The 16,068-nt window shown below is 39.4% G+C and overlaps 1 protein-coding gene across 3 annotated transcripts in view; it reads left to right on the top strand.

The window, feature by feature from the left end:
• The first annotated feature begins 2,717 nt into the window (after nucleotides 1-2,717).
• Nucleotides 2,718-16,068, top strand: part of Ddx4 (DEAD-box helicase 4) — a 65,892-nt gene continuing 52,541 nt past the window's right edge. For all 3 annotated transcript variants that reach the window (XM_055603415.1, XM_055603416.1, XM_055603414.1), the window contains exons 1-3: nucleotides 2,718-2,789; nucleotides 11,693-11,750; nucleotides 15,797-15,874. In XM_055603415.1, coding sequence (XP_055459390.1) covers nucleotides 2,718-2,789; nucleotides 11,693-11,750; nucleotides 15,797-15,874 — 208 coding nt within the window. The remainder of the gene's footprint in view (nucleotides 2,790-11,692; nucleotides 11,751-15,796; nucleotides 15,875-16,068) is intronic.

Below are 16,068 nucleotides of genomic sequence, written 5' to 3'. Positions count from 1 at the left end.
TGCTCTACTTCCTAGGTTCAAGCTCTGACAATGCCAAAAAGAAGAAGAAGAAAAAAAGCTGATATTAAGCTGTCAGATGATTCAAGTTCCAATCAGCATTAAAAGTGCTGTGAACTCAGCTCATGTAGTTGAGGTAGTGTTTGCCAGGTTCCCTCACTCATGGTTCCTGTTTTCTTATATTTGGAAAAAGAAAATTGTGGTAATATGTCTTTTGGACTTACTGCTGTTTCCCCAACTCCAACCACGCTTTCCCTCCAATGTTGAATTTCCAGCCAAATGCTGGTGATGACCTCAGTGTTCAAAAGCTTCAATCTTTTGGTCTTCATTTTAAAAACTTGTTACATTTGTTTATTCTCTGGGGGGAGGGGGTGTTCAGGTGGTGGTGCGTGAGTGGAGGTCAGAGGACAGTTTCCTCCTTACGTGGGCCTCAGGGGTCAGGCTCAAGTCCTTAGGTTGTCAGGTACATCTTACTGGCCTTTGCCTTATTATTAGTTATGTTTGGCTTTTGAGGCTGGGTGTTAAGTTGCATAGGTTGGCCTTGAACTAGCTGTGCAACTGAGCTCCTGGTCTTCCTGCCTGTGTCTCCCAAGCAATGGTTACAGGGATGTGCTGTCTCTGGACCTAGCAGGGAACCCTGTTCACTCCAAAAGTGCATAGCAAAGAACATTTGTTTAAAAATATGTTCCTTTTAGGAAGTTTGTTCACATTTTAAGTGACAGTTCTGTTAAACTATTTTGTGGTTTAGCCTTTGTTAAACATAGCTTTTAAAAAAACAATTCAGCCTAATTGGCAGACTGTAGAGCTTACTAGGCAAGTGCTAAGATGTTTTTGGTGCTGAAACAGACAGGTGGTTCTAGAAATGGAAGTTTAAAGCTTCAGCTGGAGTTCATCTTTTACATCAGATTGTATTGGGATTTGCGTTCCTGACTGAGTTATCTAGAAATTTCTTCAAAGATTCAGAGAAAGGAAAATGATGGAAATAAAATAAAAACAAGAACTGTGCTTTCCATACATTTGATTGTTACACTTCTGGGGCTTATTGGGAAAAACATTGAAGGATTTTTCTTTCTGAGAGAGAGAGCCGTGGACAGAACAAGCAGATCTAGTTAATGAGTGCTTTAAATGCTGAATGTGCCCTCGGGCATGCCGAGATGAACCCCAAATCCAGGCCTTGGCAAACAGCCATTTCTTCCTCTCCTGCGAGGGACTGTTTTCTTCCCACATTCTAGCTTTCTTGATAACTTTTAGTAGAGGAATGGAGGAAAGTGGATATCTCAGTTATAATGCGAGTGCTTCAGACATTTCGACCCAGAAGAGCCAAGCCCGGCACTGTGAGAGGTCAACAGAGGAGACCTGAAGGGCAAGGAGAGAGGGCATTTCCATGGCTCCCAGTTTTGTGTCGTCCCCCCCCCCCCCCCGCTTTGATTTTTCAAGACAGGGTTTCTCTGCGTAGCCCTAACTGTCCTGGAATTTGTTCTGTAGTCCAGGCTGTCCTCGAACCCAGAGACTCGCCTGCCTCTGCCTCCCGAGTCCCATACCCCTTCTCACACACACACCCTCCCCGCCCCCAGAGAAAAATGGAGCCGCTGAGCCTCCGGGGGTGGCAGGAGAGAGAGAGAGACGGGATGCAGTGAGCGGCCGGCGCAGGGTCAGCCCACTCCCGTAGGCCTAACGGGCCACAGAGCCGAGAGACCCGCACAGCCCCGGCCTCGGCCTCCCCAAGGGCTGGGACTGCGCAGGCCTCCGTGGGGCGGGAAGCCGCGCGCCCCGGGCGCTGATTGGCTGGTGGGCCCGGTCGCCTGGTGCTATTTGTTGTCGGCCCGCGCCCCTGACGCACTCGGCGTCCAGGCGTCCGCACGTGCAGCCGTTTAAGCCGCGTCGGTGGCCGCGAGGAGCCCAGGAAGCCTGGAGCGGAGAGGTGAGTGGGCTGGCCGCCTTCTTCTCGCTGTAGACCGTGGCCCCGGGCGCCCTAGCCGGGCCCAGCGGCCTCCGGGGGCCGCACACATGGGCCTGCGCGGGGTTTGAGGGTGGCCTCCGGGGCCTTCCCGCTCCGACCTGCGTCTCCATGCCGAGCGGAGCGGGTGTGAAGATTTGAGGCCCGCAGGGGAAGGAGGCCCAAGGAACCTTCTGCTTAGCGCCCAGGCGGCCATTTCTCACGAGAAACGGTGTTTGTGGTGAGCACGCCTCCTCGACGCCCCGCGTTGAAGGGAGTCAGGCGATCCTGTCCGTTCTCCCCTTCCAGTCTCCAAAGGCCTCGACGTCCTGTCTGCCCATGAGCGGCCCCAAAGGGGAATCCCATGAATATTATCTCAGAAACTACCCACCCGGCTCCTATACAGCATTGGGGTAGTCCTTTGAGGGAGAACAGATTTTGGACAAGCCTAGGCACTCCTGCAGACATGGGGATTGCTCGAATGATTCAGCCTTTGAAAGATAAAAATGCTGGCTGTTCAGATCGCCCTTAGGAAAGAAGCCAAAGGCTTCTAAGATCATCACGTTGGTTTAGTAGTTTCAAGTGGTGTGTAGGGACAAAAAGATAATCTTTATATATTACTATTTTGTGGTGTTGATTGCCCGTCCCAGTGCCTTGTGCCTCATTTATTGTCTTTGACCTATACCACAGCCCCATAATTGAAAGAGAAGGATTCGGATGTGTCTGTGGCCAAAAATGCTTTTTTTTTGTTTGTTTTTGTTTTCTTAAGGGACCTGAAGCTACCATGGGAGATGAAGATTGGGAAGCAGAAATCCTCAAACCTCATGTGTCTCCCTATGTTCCTGTATTTGAAAAGGTAATAAAACTTAATAGTTGAGAGTCATTAAATGTTGTGGATTTTAAATTTTTTTACTTACTCACTTTACATCCTGATTGCTGCTCTGCTCCTCTCCTCTTAGATCTCCCACTGTGTACACCCCTACCCCCTATCATCCTTTCTTTCATTTAAAAATTAAACTGGTGAGGAAGTTCTAAGATATTATAGCCCATTTCAGTGTTTCTCTGCATGTGACCTTTATTACTTGTTTTATAGGGAATGAGAAAAGCAGGCTATCCTTCAGGTTGAATAATGTATACATGGAAATGTGATAATCACAAGCAAAAGCTGTAATACTACGAATGTAATTCAAATCTTAATGATTTAGGACTTACAGGTGCACACAAGCTTGTATCAATGAGCTAGAAACTCTTGACAGATAACTTGTATAGAGAAAATTGGAAATAATGATTTGGTTCTGGGTGGTACTTTGAATTCTGAAAAGTATTGTTACATAAGGAGCTCATTGAGAATGAATTGGACTATAAAATATTCTTTTTTCTGAATGGCATTTGGGGAATTAAAATTGTAACTCCAAAGAAGGAGCTTTGGAGTTTCATATCGATGGAAGGCACTTTATAAGATACTGCTTTTGCAGAAGTTCTCTCACATTAGGAATTTTGTGTGTATGACATTTCTGATTTTAAGTGATCTCCTGCTGAAATGCTTATTTTACACAAATATAAAACATTCAGTGCATTGAATCTAACTGGGGTCAGTTGATAGGTGGGTTTTGAATTCAAATACCCCAAATAATAATCTGAATGTGTAATATTTCTTGCCTTGGAAATGATCACCGTTAGTGTATGTTATATTTTAATAGTTATCTTTATAACGTTTTTGGGGAGAGAGACAAATTGCCTAAAAGTCTTGCTCTCTTGTTAAATTTTTAGTATTTGTTTTTCAAAAATATTTTACATAGTTTTAATGATGAGTATAGCAACAATTTTGATTTTTTTACTTCAGCACTAATTATGAATTTCTTAAAAACAATTTCTACAGTATTATATTTTGTTCAAAAGAATGTACTGAGATATGTGATTTTCCTTTGGGTGTTTAAGACAGTCACAAGTTTTTGTTATTATATTATCATTGGTATCTATGGCTTGTTTATTTAATTTGGGGTTTTCTTTTCCAAAAATGGGAATGTTAGTCCAGAGAATATTCAATGACTTGTTCTTTCTGGTTGTGTTTGTTTGTTTTTGGTTTTGCGGGAGTGGGGTTTGAGACAAGATTTCTCTGTCCTGGCTGTCCTGGAACTTGCTGTGTAGACCAGGCTGGCCTCCAACTCACAGAGATCCACCTGCCTTTGCCTCCTGAGTGCTGAGATTAAAGGTGTGCCCCACTGTTGCCCATTCCTTCTAGTTCTTAATAGATTTATATAATAAAAATTTAATTTGCTGATAAAGACTCTATTCTACTTGGACTTTGTGAGTCATCTGCCTGACTTTTCTTACAGATTTTTTTTTTTTTGTCATGAAATGTTCTTTAAACAGCATGCTGCACTGTGGAGTAGGTTGTATATATTTCTGCACTGTTTCTGAAGTTGGGTGGCTATTAAATTTCTGCTCCCCCTTCCTCTCTCTCTCCTCCCCTTTCCTTCCTTTTCTCCTCCTCACTCTATTCCCCCTCCCCTTTCTCCTCCTTTAGCCTCTAAATGCAGGGATTATAGGCATGAGCTATCAAATTGGCAGGTTGTTAGATCTTTGAAATGTACCTTTTTGGAATCTCTCTACTTTTCAGTAATATAACCACGTACCCTGACATCAAGAATGCTAAATTGATAATTGTAACTTATGATTTCATATCATCATATGGAGCCAGTTTGTAATAAGTTTCTTTGATTGGTCTTCACACTTGATACCTTTTGCTGGCTTTACAGTTAGTAACTTGGCTTTGTTGACTTGAAGGAACAAAATACATTGTTGATTCCTTGAGTAAAAAGTGCAGAGGCTAAGAATAAATAACATTTTTTATGGCGGAAAACTGAAGGTCTTTTATTCAGATTTTAAGACACTTTTGATTGTTTCCACTGAATTTTCATTTCCATTTTGAACTTAATAGTGGTTTTGAAATAGTCTTGTGCTAATATTATCTTATATAGTATCTGTGGTCAGAACTTTAATGAGCATTCTTTGAGATATAATAATATATGCTTATATACTTTGAAATAGTAGAGTAGTGTTCTGAAAGCTCTTGGTACTTCCCACATCTAGATTTGGAAGGGAATGTATCACTGAAGGATAGAATAAAAGGTGTGAAATTATGAAAAACTATTTAGCAATATAGTTCAGAAATCACAGTTGCTGCACATTTGTACATTGTTGTCTTATTGGGATGAATGTATTAGGTACTCAGTTTGATTACTGTACAATGATGCTTTTTGTTAACTGAGAGTAATTCTAAATAATCATTTCTGTGTAAGGCAAGTTTGCCTTTTTGATACATTTCAGGATGAAAAAAGCTCCTGAAAGTGAAGTGAAAAAATTTAAACTCTTTATAATTATAATTTTATTAAGCAACAGTAGCAGTAATAGATGATGAAATAAAAAAATAAATTAGTAGATGACATCTCAGAATTAACAGTAAGAATACAGGTAAACAGAAATATATTCATCAAAAGTTATTTATAGCTTAAGAGAGAATCTTTATGGGATAAATATTTTCAAATTTCTATATTAATGTGTTTGAGTGGGTCAAGAGACTACAAATGGCTTGTAGTTAGCTAGGTGTTCTAAAAGTAAATGAATAACATGATCTATGATTTATTCAGCATATTTTTACTTAATCCTGAGTGCTTTAAATGGTGCTGGACATAAAATACTTTCTTTCAGACATTTTAGGAGACACAGTAAACACATTTGAGAATCAACTAAATCTGCACAGTAGAGAGCCATAAAAATGGAGGAGTGTGAGCCTGTTATGTTGGGGTAGTCTTAGATCAAGTGGAGAGGGGTGGCTTCCTGAAGTTATTAGCTGGTTAGATTTGAAGGAGTCTTAACAGGACATCAGGTGCAAAGGACTCGGGAGGAAGCAAGCAGTATACTAGGACATTAGGAAGGCAGCTGTGTTACTTTCAGAGTGCTTCTGTAACAGGTCATCTTAAACTGGGTAATGTAAAACAACTTAAGCTTTTTCTCTCATCCTTGAAGCCAGAAGTTAGAGATGAAGGTGCCTGCAGGTCTGTCCTCCCTTTGGAGGTTCTAGGAGAGAATCTTTGTAGCGTCTAGCATCTGTTGCATGTAGACAGTCTTTGGCTTGTGGTTTGTGTTTGTGTTACCCCAAGCCCCTGGCACCATTGTTGTGTGTGTCTGTGTTTGTCTGTTTTCCCATTACTTCTCTCTTAATCACACCTGCGATGACACGTTAAGACTCAAGTGGATAATCTAGGATAGTTCTATATCAGAATCTTTAATTATATCTGTTATGATCCTCTTTTAAATAAGGTATTTATTCTTAGGATTAGCAGCATGGATGGGACAGGGACTCATCCCTAGCTGAGAAGTTGCTGGCAGTTCTCTTCAGGGGGAGGGAGAGTCAGTTCTTTTTTTTTTTTCAGGGAAGCAGCCCCTGAGAGGCTACTTGTGCATTGGCTACATTAGTATGTAAGTGGACTTACCTAGTATAAGTACTCAGGGGCTTTCTAAATATCACATAAAGTTGGGAGGAAAAAGCAGTGGTGGTGTGAGGATAGATGAGAAATTGAAGGGGAGGGAATTGGGGCTGGATTTGATCAAAACACACTGTATGCTTTTAGTATGTTTATCCTATATTATATGTCTAATATTCACTTATAAGTGAGTATATACCATGTGTGTCTTTTGCTTCTGGGATACCTCACTCAGGATAATCTTTTCTAGTTCCCACCATCTGCCTGTAAATTTCATGATTTCCTTGTTTTTAATTGCTGGATAGTGTTCCATTGTGTAAATGTATCACAGTTTCTGTATCCATTCCTCAACTGAGGGACATCTGGGTTGTTTCCAGGTTCTGGCTATTTTAAATAAAGGTGCTACGAACATGATTGAGAAAATGTCCTTGTTGTATACTTGAGCATCTTTTGGATATATGCGTATGAGTAGTGTAGCTGGATCTTAGGAAGCACTATTCCTAATTGTCTGAGAACCCCTGCACAGATGTAGCCCATGGCAGCTCAGTCTCCAAGTGGGTACCCTAGTAATGGGAAACAGGGGCTGTCTCTGACATGAACTCAGTGGGTGGCTCTTTGATCACCTTCCCCTGTGGGGTGTGGAGCCTTACCACATCATACAGGTAGACAATACAGCGACTCCTGATGAGAACTGATAGACTAAGATCAGATGGAAGGGGAGGCGGACCTCCCCTATCAGTGTACTGGGGGAGGGGGAGGGGAGGAGAAGAGGGAGGGAAAGTGGGATTGGAACTGTGATTAATAAAAAATAAATTAATTTAAAAAACACATTGTATGCACATATGAAATTCTCAAATGACAAAAACCATAACAAATGCCAGGATTAGGACTTGATGTCTGTGGGTGGCCATTATGCAACTTAGGTAGCCAGTATGACTAAAGCACAATGAGATAAGACAGCGGTACAATCTGATGTCAGAAAAAGAAAGAGAAAGTATGTGCTCAACTGAAAGTAGTTGAGCACATAAAGTTGGTAGGACTGAATGGAATAGATTTGGGTAATGAAGGAAAGGGATCAAGAATGATGACTGTGTTCTATAACTTAAACTCTAAGTTGGTGATTTGCTGTTTCATGAAATGGGGCTTTTATAGAGGGTGAACAAATTTGGGAAGAAAAAAGAGAAAAATCTGTTTTTTACATTCAGTGCCTTCTTTGCATGTGAAGACATGGACACAAAAGGTGTTAATCCTGAGATTTGCTGTAGAAAAGCCAATTCTACCATTTTGGACCAAATTTGTTAAATACTGACCAAGACATGGCCTTTGGTTAGGCCCACTCCCTGGAATTTCCCAGCTCAGTGGCTGGGACACACGTGTTGAAGGGTTTATAGAGACAGACCTTTAGTCCACTTTTCCATGAGGCTTTTATTGTATTCCAAGAACTACAACTCCCAAGCATCCCAGGAGGTTGCCCGGACCTTGGGCAGGTGGGGCCTGCAGGCTAATTTTAGGTATTAAAAAGGATGGCAGCCAATTAATTTTTTTATTAAAAGGATTGGGCCCATACATAAAAGTTGAATAATTATCTGTTAGTGGGATTTAAAGCTGTGAGCTTGGGTAAAATCAGGTAGAGTAAGAGTGTCATGGAGACCAGATGGAGAGTTGCACACTACAACTCTAGTTGTAGTTGGGGGTTAGGGCCCAACCCCCAAACCTCAAAGTGGCAGTGCCACTGGCAATGTCCATAATGACTCTGTGGGCTCAGCTCAGGCTGGGCTCTTGACAGGGTAAACAGGAGGATAGGTGGTGCAGATAGAAGCTTACATTCAGCATTCCTCGGGAACCTGTGAAATGGGTCCTGCCTGCCAGAGGAGCCACCTCCCTTATCTCCTCTCTCTGACAAATGGAACATCTAGTTCCTTACTAGCGCATACCTGTTTAGGTCCTTATTAACATGTACCTGTAACGCATACCAATGCCACCCTGGGAGCTCACAAACCCCTCCTCACTACCCTAAACCTCCAGGCTGCACCAGTTTACAGCTTCTCTCCTTGTAATTGGCAAGGCTTTCCCCCTTTTTTTTTTTTTTTTGCTATGGCAGCTTTGGACTCCTCCAAATAGCTCTGGCTATTCTTTCTGTACTGCCTGAGAGATAGCCACACATCAGTTTTGTATTTATAATATACCTCCTTCCCAACCAGGAAGGTCACCAGGTCATAATCCGTGCGTGCTATAATATACAGATCTGTCTCAAAAAACAAAACAAAAAACAGAATGAAACAAAACAAACTATGGAAAGTAAAAGCTCTCTGAAATACTGCTGTACATTTGGTAGAGATACACAGTGATAATTTTATTGCAGAGTTATTTCCCTTATTAGAAAGCTCTCTGCATACAAGCTGTGGTTGTTTAGCTTGGAATTTTTGTTGGACTCCTAACAGTGGGAGTTGGGATGTCTCTCACTTTTGCCTGCTTGTGGAACCTTTTTTCTCCTACTGGATTGCCTTGTCTAGCCTTGATTATGAGGGTTTATTTCTAGTCTTACTGCATTTTGTTAGGCTGTGTTCAGTTGATATACCACAGGGAGGCATGCTCTTTTCTGAAGGACAAGGGAGGAGCAGTGGATCCTAAGGGAGAGGGAAGATGAGAGAGGGGATTGGAAGGAAGGGAGGAGCAGGCTGGGTTTTGAATGTACTGTATGAGAGAAGAATAAATTAAGAAAAAGCATTTCAGGTCAGAAGTGTGTGGAAGCTGGGTTGGGCATATCTTGAAGGAAATAAGGGAGGCAGCAGCTGTAAACGTTTTAAGTAAGACAGAGAAGTGGGCAACAGCTGGAGAACACTAGGAGGATAATCTGAGTTAATGATTAGATGGAGTAGAGTTTTCCTTTAAAAATATTTTGGAAAAACCAAACTTAAAATATGGATGAATTAGAGTAGTATAAAGAACATCCTAAATTTACAGTCATTTTTATCTACTGTGAGCATGTGACTATTTCACAATTTGCCTTGGAATTTGTAAGTTAAATATATATGAATATTAAATTTCATAGCTTGAGGCAAAATATAGTAATAAAATGCACAGTTTTCTGCAGAAATGTACCGTTACCATTTATTGATTTAGATACATTAAACCAGTAAGATTTTTGCTCTGTTTCCCTGATAGTATCCTGTTCGTTGTTAGGGCTGGTTGGATCATTCTTAGTTAGTATCTGGCTTTTTTATTATACCGGTTTTCCAGAGCATTTCAGTAACACTGTTATGTTTTTGCTTTTAATAACAACTTTGGAAAATAGTGGATGGTTCTTGAGCTACATATAAGTTTTAAACGTTGCTTAGTTCCTTCTGTGAAAAAGATTTTAGAGAACTGCTAGTTGAATAGAGAGCCACCTTGGTGCACTCTTTCCAACTTTGGTACTTAAATGAACTTATCTGAAGGAAGGTTGTGACTTTGTAATGCTGTCACTTGACTACAGTGATATCTATAAGTTTAGGTCGCTTCATTCTTAAATTATACATGTTGTATTCTCATACATGAATTTCAGAGCTATAGTCTGGATTTTTACTTGGAGGAAGCTTACCTAAGAAATGAAAGAGTAGATTAATGATAAAGGGACATTTATAGGTGCAGAAGTGATAAAAAAAATTACTCAGATGTCATTAACACAGAGAAATCCTGGAAGATTTCAAAGTTAACGTGGTATTCAGTTATTGATCTGTAACGGAACTTGAATGTCTTAAGTCTGCTGGTCAGTATAACACTGCCACAGTACTGCACATGCATCTACGTAGCTTGTCTTTAAGACGCGAGACATTATTTGAAGGCATTGAAGACAGTCTTCAACACTGCTCACTCAAGTTTAATTAAAATTAACCATGAATATTCTGATTAACCTGTAGCTGGTTATTTACTACTTCATTGGATTTGAAACACAACCCCAGAATTCATATACTTTTAAGTGTGTAAATGGCTATTCTTTAAAGTCAGGTATTTAAGTGTAGGCATACTAATTTATTTTACTTGTTTTAATTATTTACAGTGGTAAATAATTTTAAAACATTTTTGAGACAAAATTTTATGTAACCCAAGCTGGCCTCAATCTCATCATCTTCCTGTCTTAGCATCCTGAGTGCTAGTAATGCCTAGTCACAATGAAAGTTTTTAAAATAAGTGTCTTTACTGTGAGCCTGCCTTCTGATGATTTTGTTCTGTGTTCTACTCTAGTTGTAGTATTGGTAAGTGTGCTGTGAAATACTGAGCTCTGCCAACAATATTTTGTATTGTCATTGGTTTATTTACTTAATAATAGTTCACACTTTTCAAGTATGTGGGTCAGCAAACCTTTCATTTAAAGTGCTAGTCTGTGACTGCTTGAGTCTCAGCCACAGCTTGACTATTGCAGCTGTTGATAGAGTCATAGATTACTGAATTGCTGTACTCCAGTAAAATTGTTTATAGAATTGGCCTCTGATTGTAGTTTATTATTTAATAATTTGAAGTGATAAATTCATATGTTACACTTACAACATTAAGTTACTATGTCTTGGAATAACTAGTAAGGAGGTCCTTACTAGTGACCAAGAAAACCTCACTGTTTACTGTTGTTTTTGCATTCAATTATACAGCAATCAATCTTTATCTGAAGTTTTGCTTTTCATGGTTTCAGTTACCAGTTGTTAACTATGATGAAAAATATTAAGTGGGAAATTTCAGAAGTAAATAACAGATGTTTTAAATTTTATGTCATTCTGAGTAGCATGGTACAGCCTCCCACTGTTCCCCCCTTGTCTTGCTCAGAAAGTGAATCATCCCTTTGTCTGCTGTATCCATGCTGTATACACTACCTGTATGACAATATGGGTTTATGGCCCACAATCTGAACATGATTTCTTTCATCCACATCACTTCATCTCATATAAGCATTATATATGTCACAGCACAAGAGTAAAGAACAGTAAGATTCTTCATAGTATATTGCCATGGTTGTTTCATTTTCTTACTGTGCCAGATACATAAACCTTATTATAGGTATATATGTATAAGAAAAGTATATCATATCTTCTGTGTGTATGAGAGGGGGAAAGGGAGGCAGAGAGAGAGAGAGAGAGAGAGAGAGAGAGAGAAGATACAAATAAATTTAGATACTACTTGTGGTTTCAGGCACTGAGGGCCTTAGAATATATTTCTCCTGAAAAAGGGACTCCAGTTTCTGTTTGTGAAATGGATGACATGTTATTATTCAGAGTAGAAAACTTGTTTTTCTTTCTTACAGGATAAATATTCTTCTGGAGCAAATGGAGACACTTTTAACAGGACTTCAGCTTCATCAGGTATGCGTTAAGGCAAGAAGGCTTTTCTTTTTCGTTATGGTTTTATGTAATACTTAAGGGGATAGACTGACGAGAGTGTGTTTTTAAGTTTTTCTAATGAGGCTTCATTGTAGTTTGGATATTTTGGAATATGGTAACTTGTAGCTAAAGATGTTATAGTGTTAGAGAGTGTGGTTTTTTTTTTAATTTAGTGAGTTGTGAAACTTTTTCCAGCCTTAAGGTTGCATGTTTGTTTTCAGGTTGCCAAAGCATTATCAGGTCTTCTAATAATAAGGAGCAGGATAGATAGTAATATTATTAAAGCAGGTTCCAATCATGATGATTGGTCCCCAAACAACTGTTTAAGCCAGACATGTCCATGAATTTTTTTGGGAGGGGGACGGTATGAGAAAACTAATTTACTGAATTCTCAAGAGAATGAGAGATAAGTTTCAAAACAAAGTCTTAACCTATTCTGCTGCTCCTAACCCTTTTCTCTGTATTTTTTATTTGGGATGTTTATTTGCATGTGTGCTACCTATAGGGTTAATGTGTATGCAACACGGTAGAAGGGCTAGGAAATGGGCTCGTACTTGGCAGTAGTCTTTTGTTGAAGCCTGAAACAGGCTGAAATGTGATTGCTACTGTGCAGTGAAAGATTTTTCTTTCTTATGGTAAAATGTACATTATAATGACCATCTTCACCATTAATGTTTTTATTTATTGTGTGCATAGTGTGTATGTGGGTGCTGTCGCATGTGTGTGGAGGTCAGAGGACAGTTTTGTGGAGTTGATTCTCTCCACCCTTAGGGGTTCTGGGAATTGAATTCGGAAGGTCAGGCCTTTCCAGCAAGTGCTTCTACTTGGCGAGTCACCTTTCCAGGCCTCATCTTCGTCATTAAAAAGGAAAGATTGGCTTATTTTTGTGGATGAGTGTTTTGCTAGCATGTATATGAGTGTGCCATATACGTGCCAGATACATAAAGAAGCCAGAAGGTGATAGATCCTCTGGAACTGGAGTTAGAGCTGACAGTGAGCTGCCGTGTGTGTGCAGGGAACTGAACTTGGCTGCTCTGCAAGAGCAGTAAGTAGTAAGTACTCTTCACTGCTGGGCCATTGCTGCAGTCCCAAGACTGTTTTTTTCATCTTCACCATTTTAACGTGTACACTTGTCTGGCATTAATCACATTTGCATTACTACATCATCTTCCATATACTTTGAGAATTTTTCATTCTTGCAAACTGAAATTCTGTTCCCATTAAAATAATAGCTTCTCAGCCACTGGCAACCAGACTGCTGTACTTCTAGTGAGTTCCAAGTTGCTGTCTATGCATTTGAGTTACTGCTCATTCTAAGGCAGTCAAATGCAAGGCGTAGGGACATACTCAGTTTATATTTTTTCCCATTAAAAATTGGAGGATGAGGTAAAAACATTTTATAGTCAAGGGAACAGTTGGCTCACAGGAACCTGATTTAAAGTGAAGAAAAATAAAACTTTGTCAAGGTTGCTTATAGAATGTGAGGTGAGTTGGAGACTCAGTTTATCAGGTTAAAGCAAATTTAATTCCTATAGCTATTTTAGTTCAAAGTTAGTGTTTTGACAAAAGTTTATAAATGTTTGCTGCTGTCAAGGAGCACTTCTTTACAAATATTTAAATGTATTGGTTTAATATAATCAGATTCTCAAAAGCCTCCTGAAAGGGGCTTTTGATGAAAGGGGAGGAGGTCCTCCCCAATTAGTGGACTTGAGAAGGGACAGGGAGGAGATGAGGGAGGGAGGGTGGGATTGGGAGAGAATGAGGGAGCAGGATACAGCTGGGATACAGAGTTAAGAAAATGTAACTAATAATAAAAAATTTAAAAAAGCCTCCTGAAAATAACAAAAGGGTAATTTTGCTTCCTCCATATGAATGTTGAGATCTTTTAAACATGAAAAAGGCAAATATGTAAAAGTGTACTTCTTGTCAGAGTGAATGGAATTTAATGTAAGAAGTGGGAAATAGTAAGAACTGGAGGGGACGGGAACTCCACAAGCAGAGCAACAGAACAAGATAATTTGAACACAGGGAACTTCCCAGAGACTCATACTCCAACCAAGGACTATTCATGGAGATAACCTAGAACCCCTGCACAGATGTAGCCCATGGCAGTTCAGTGTCCAAGTGGGTTACATAGTAATGGAAAGAGGGACTGCCTCTGACATAATCTGATTGGCCTGCTCTTTGATCACCTCCCCCTGAGGGGGGAACAGCCTTACCAGGCCACGGTAGAGGACAATGCAGCCACTTTTGATGAGAACTGATAGACTAAGATCAGAAAGGAGAGGAGAACCTCCTTATCAATGGACGTGGGGAGGGGCATGCATGCAGAAAGGGGAGGGAGGGTGGGATTGGGAGGGGAGGGGGAGGGGCTTATGGGGGGATACAAAATGAATAAAGTGTAATTAATAATATAAAAAAATTAAAAGCTGGTTTAAAGCAAAAAAAAAAAAAAAGTGTACTTCTTGATAATGTAACCAGCAGAAAACTGGTTCTTTTGTGGAATCAACAAAAGGCAGTTTTATTAAAGGGATGAAGTAGGCCTATATCATATGAGTGCATAATGCTGTGTTATCGTGGACTTTTTAAAAAGTTAGATTGAAATGACCACCAACTAAAAAGTCTTATTGATTTATGAATCCTTAGGCTAAATGAATAAAATCATGTGAGAAATAATTGCCTCTGTTCTGGATAACAAGTACCTTTTTGTGTTTTTTTTTTTTTTAATTAAACTATTTTCAAAAATATTAAATTTTAAATATTTAAAAATTTTAAAAATTTAAACTATTTAAATTTTATATGTATTTATTGTATGTATGTTGGGGTTGGCATGCATGCATGCTGCAAAGTAGGAGTGTTCAGGAAAGGGCAGCTTGCAAGAATCAAGTTTTCTCCTTCCACCATATGGGTTCTGGGAGTCGAACCCAGGCTGTCAGGCTTTTGCAAGTACCTACATTGACCCATTGTGCTGGACCTATTTTATGATTGTAAATGTAGCTTTTTTTGGACCTAGAAAGTTTATTTTCTTCCTGCAGCATATTTTAGTCAAGTGAATGTAAAGTAAAACTGAAACCTAGATAAGTCTTGTCAAAAATTTAAATAGGTAGAAAGGAAGAAACAAAATTATTCCTAAATTATCCAAAATCTTGGCCCCAAAAGTTTTAGCCTCCACTGACAGTGACTCTTGATTATTTTTAGATTTCTCTGTATATTCTAATGTAATTATAACAAATTCTGGTTGTATTTTATGGATGCATATTTACATATTTCTTTTTATTGACAGACTTGCTTTTTTTTCTTGTCTGTCCTTGTTTTCCATACTTTTTCATTCTGTTAAGTTTATACTTGATCTGGTTTCATTTCATTTTCGAAAAGTGGAATCCTGTTATGCTGTGTCTTGCATTTAATTAATGAAAGTGTCCTGGTTAGTTTTTTATTGTTGACTTGACACAGCCTAGAGTTACTTAGTAAGAGAGATTTTTAACTGAAGAATTACTTTGATTATATTAACCCGTGGGTATGTCTGTGTGGGGAACTTTTTTTTTTATTGCTAATTGATATAGGAGGGCTCAGCTCATTGTGGCTGGAGCCATCTCTAGGTAGGTGAATGGGTCTTTGTAGAAGCTAGTTAACATAGAATATTCTTCTAAAGAGCTACATACAGTTCACTTTTCAATTAGGCTCTTTGTTGTCATCATATTCTAGAGATTAAACCTAGGGACTCATGCATTCTAAACAAATACTCTACCACTGGGCTATATCCTAACCCAACCTTACCTCTGTAATTTAATTTTGTCTTGAGAAAGTATCTCAATCAGTTGCTAATGTTGGCCTTGAACTTATGTTGTAGCTCAGACTTTTCATGAATTTGTCACCCTTCTACCTCAGCCTCCCAAGTAGCTTGGATCTGTCACTTGTTGGTAAATAAAATTTCTCTGTTATGTGGACAGCACATTGAAAAGGCTTTAAATTTGTATATTTAGATACGCATTTTTATTTGACTTATGATGAAATGTTACTTGTTTTAGAAATGGAAGATGGACCGTCTGGAAGAGATCATTTCATGAGAAGTGGATTTTCCTCTGGAAGGAATTTGGGAAACAGAGGTAAGCATCATCTTTTCCTAACCTTTGAACTGTTGAATAATGGCATATAGGGGCTTTGACTGGCTATCTGTTGCAAAGCTAAGTCTGCTATAACTCAGTGGATGGTATATTTTGTTAATATGAGTTAATTTTTGTTGCTGTTTTTGTTTTTTGAGACAGGGTTTCTCTGTTTGGCCCTGGCTTTCATAGAACTT

This window comes from Psammomys obesus, unplaced genomic scaffold (assembly GCF_907164565.1).
Source record: "Psammomys obesus unplaced genomic scaffold, mPsaObe1.curated_primary_1811, whole genome shotgun sequence".
Classification (NCBI taxonomy): Eukaryota; Metazoa; Chordata; class Mammalia; order Rodentia; family Muridae; genus Psammomys; species Psammomys obesus.
The sequence above is the reverse complement of the archived record's forward strand: the minus strand, read 5'-3'. Positions and strand labels throughout refer to the sequence as shown.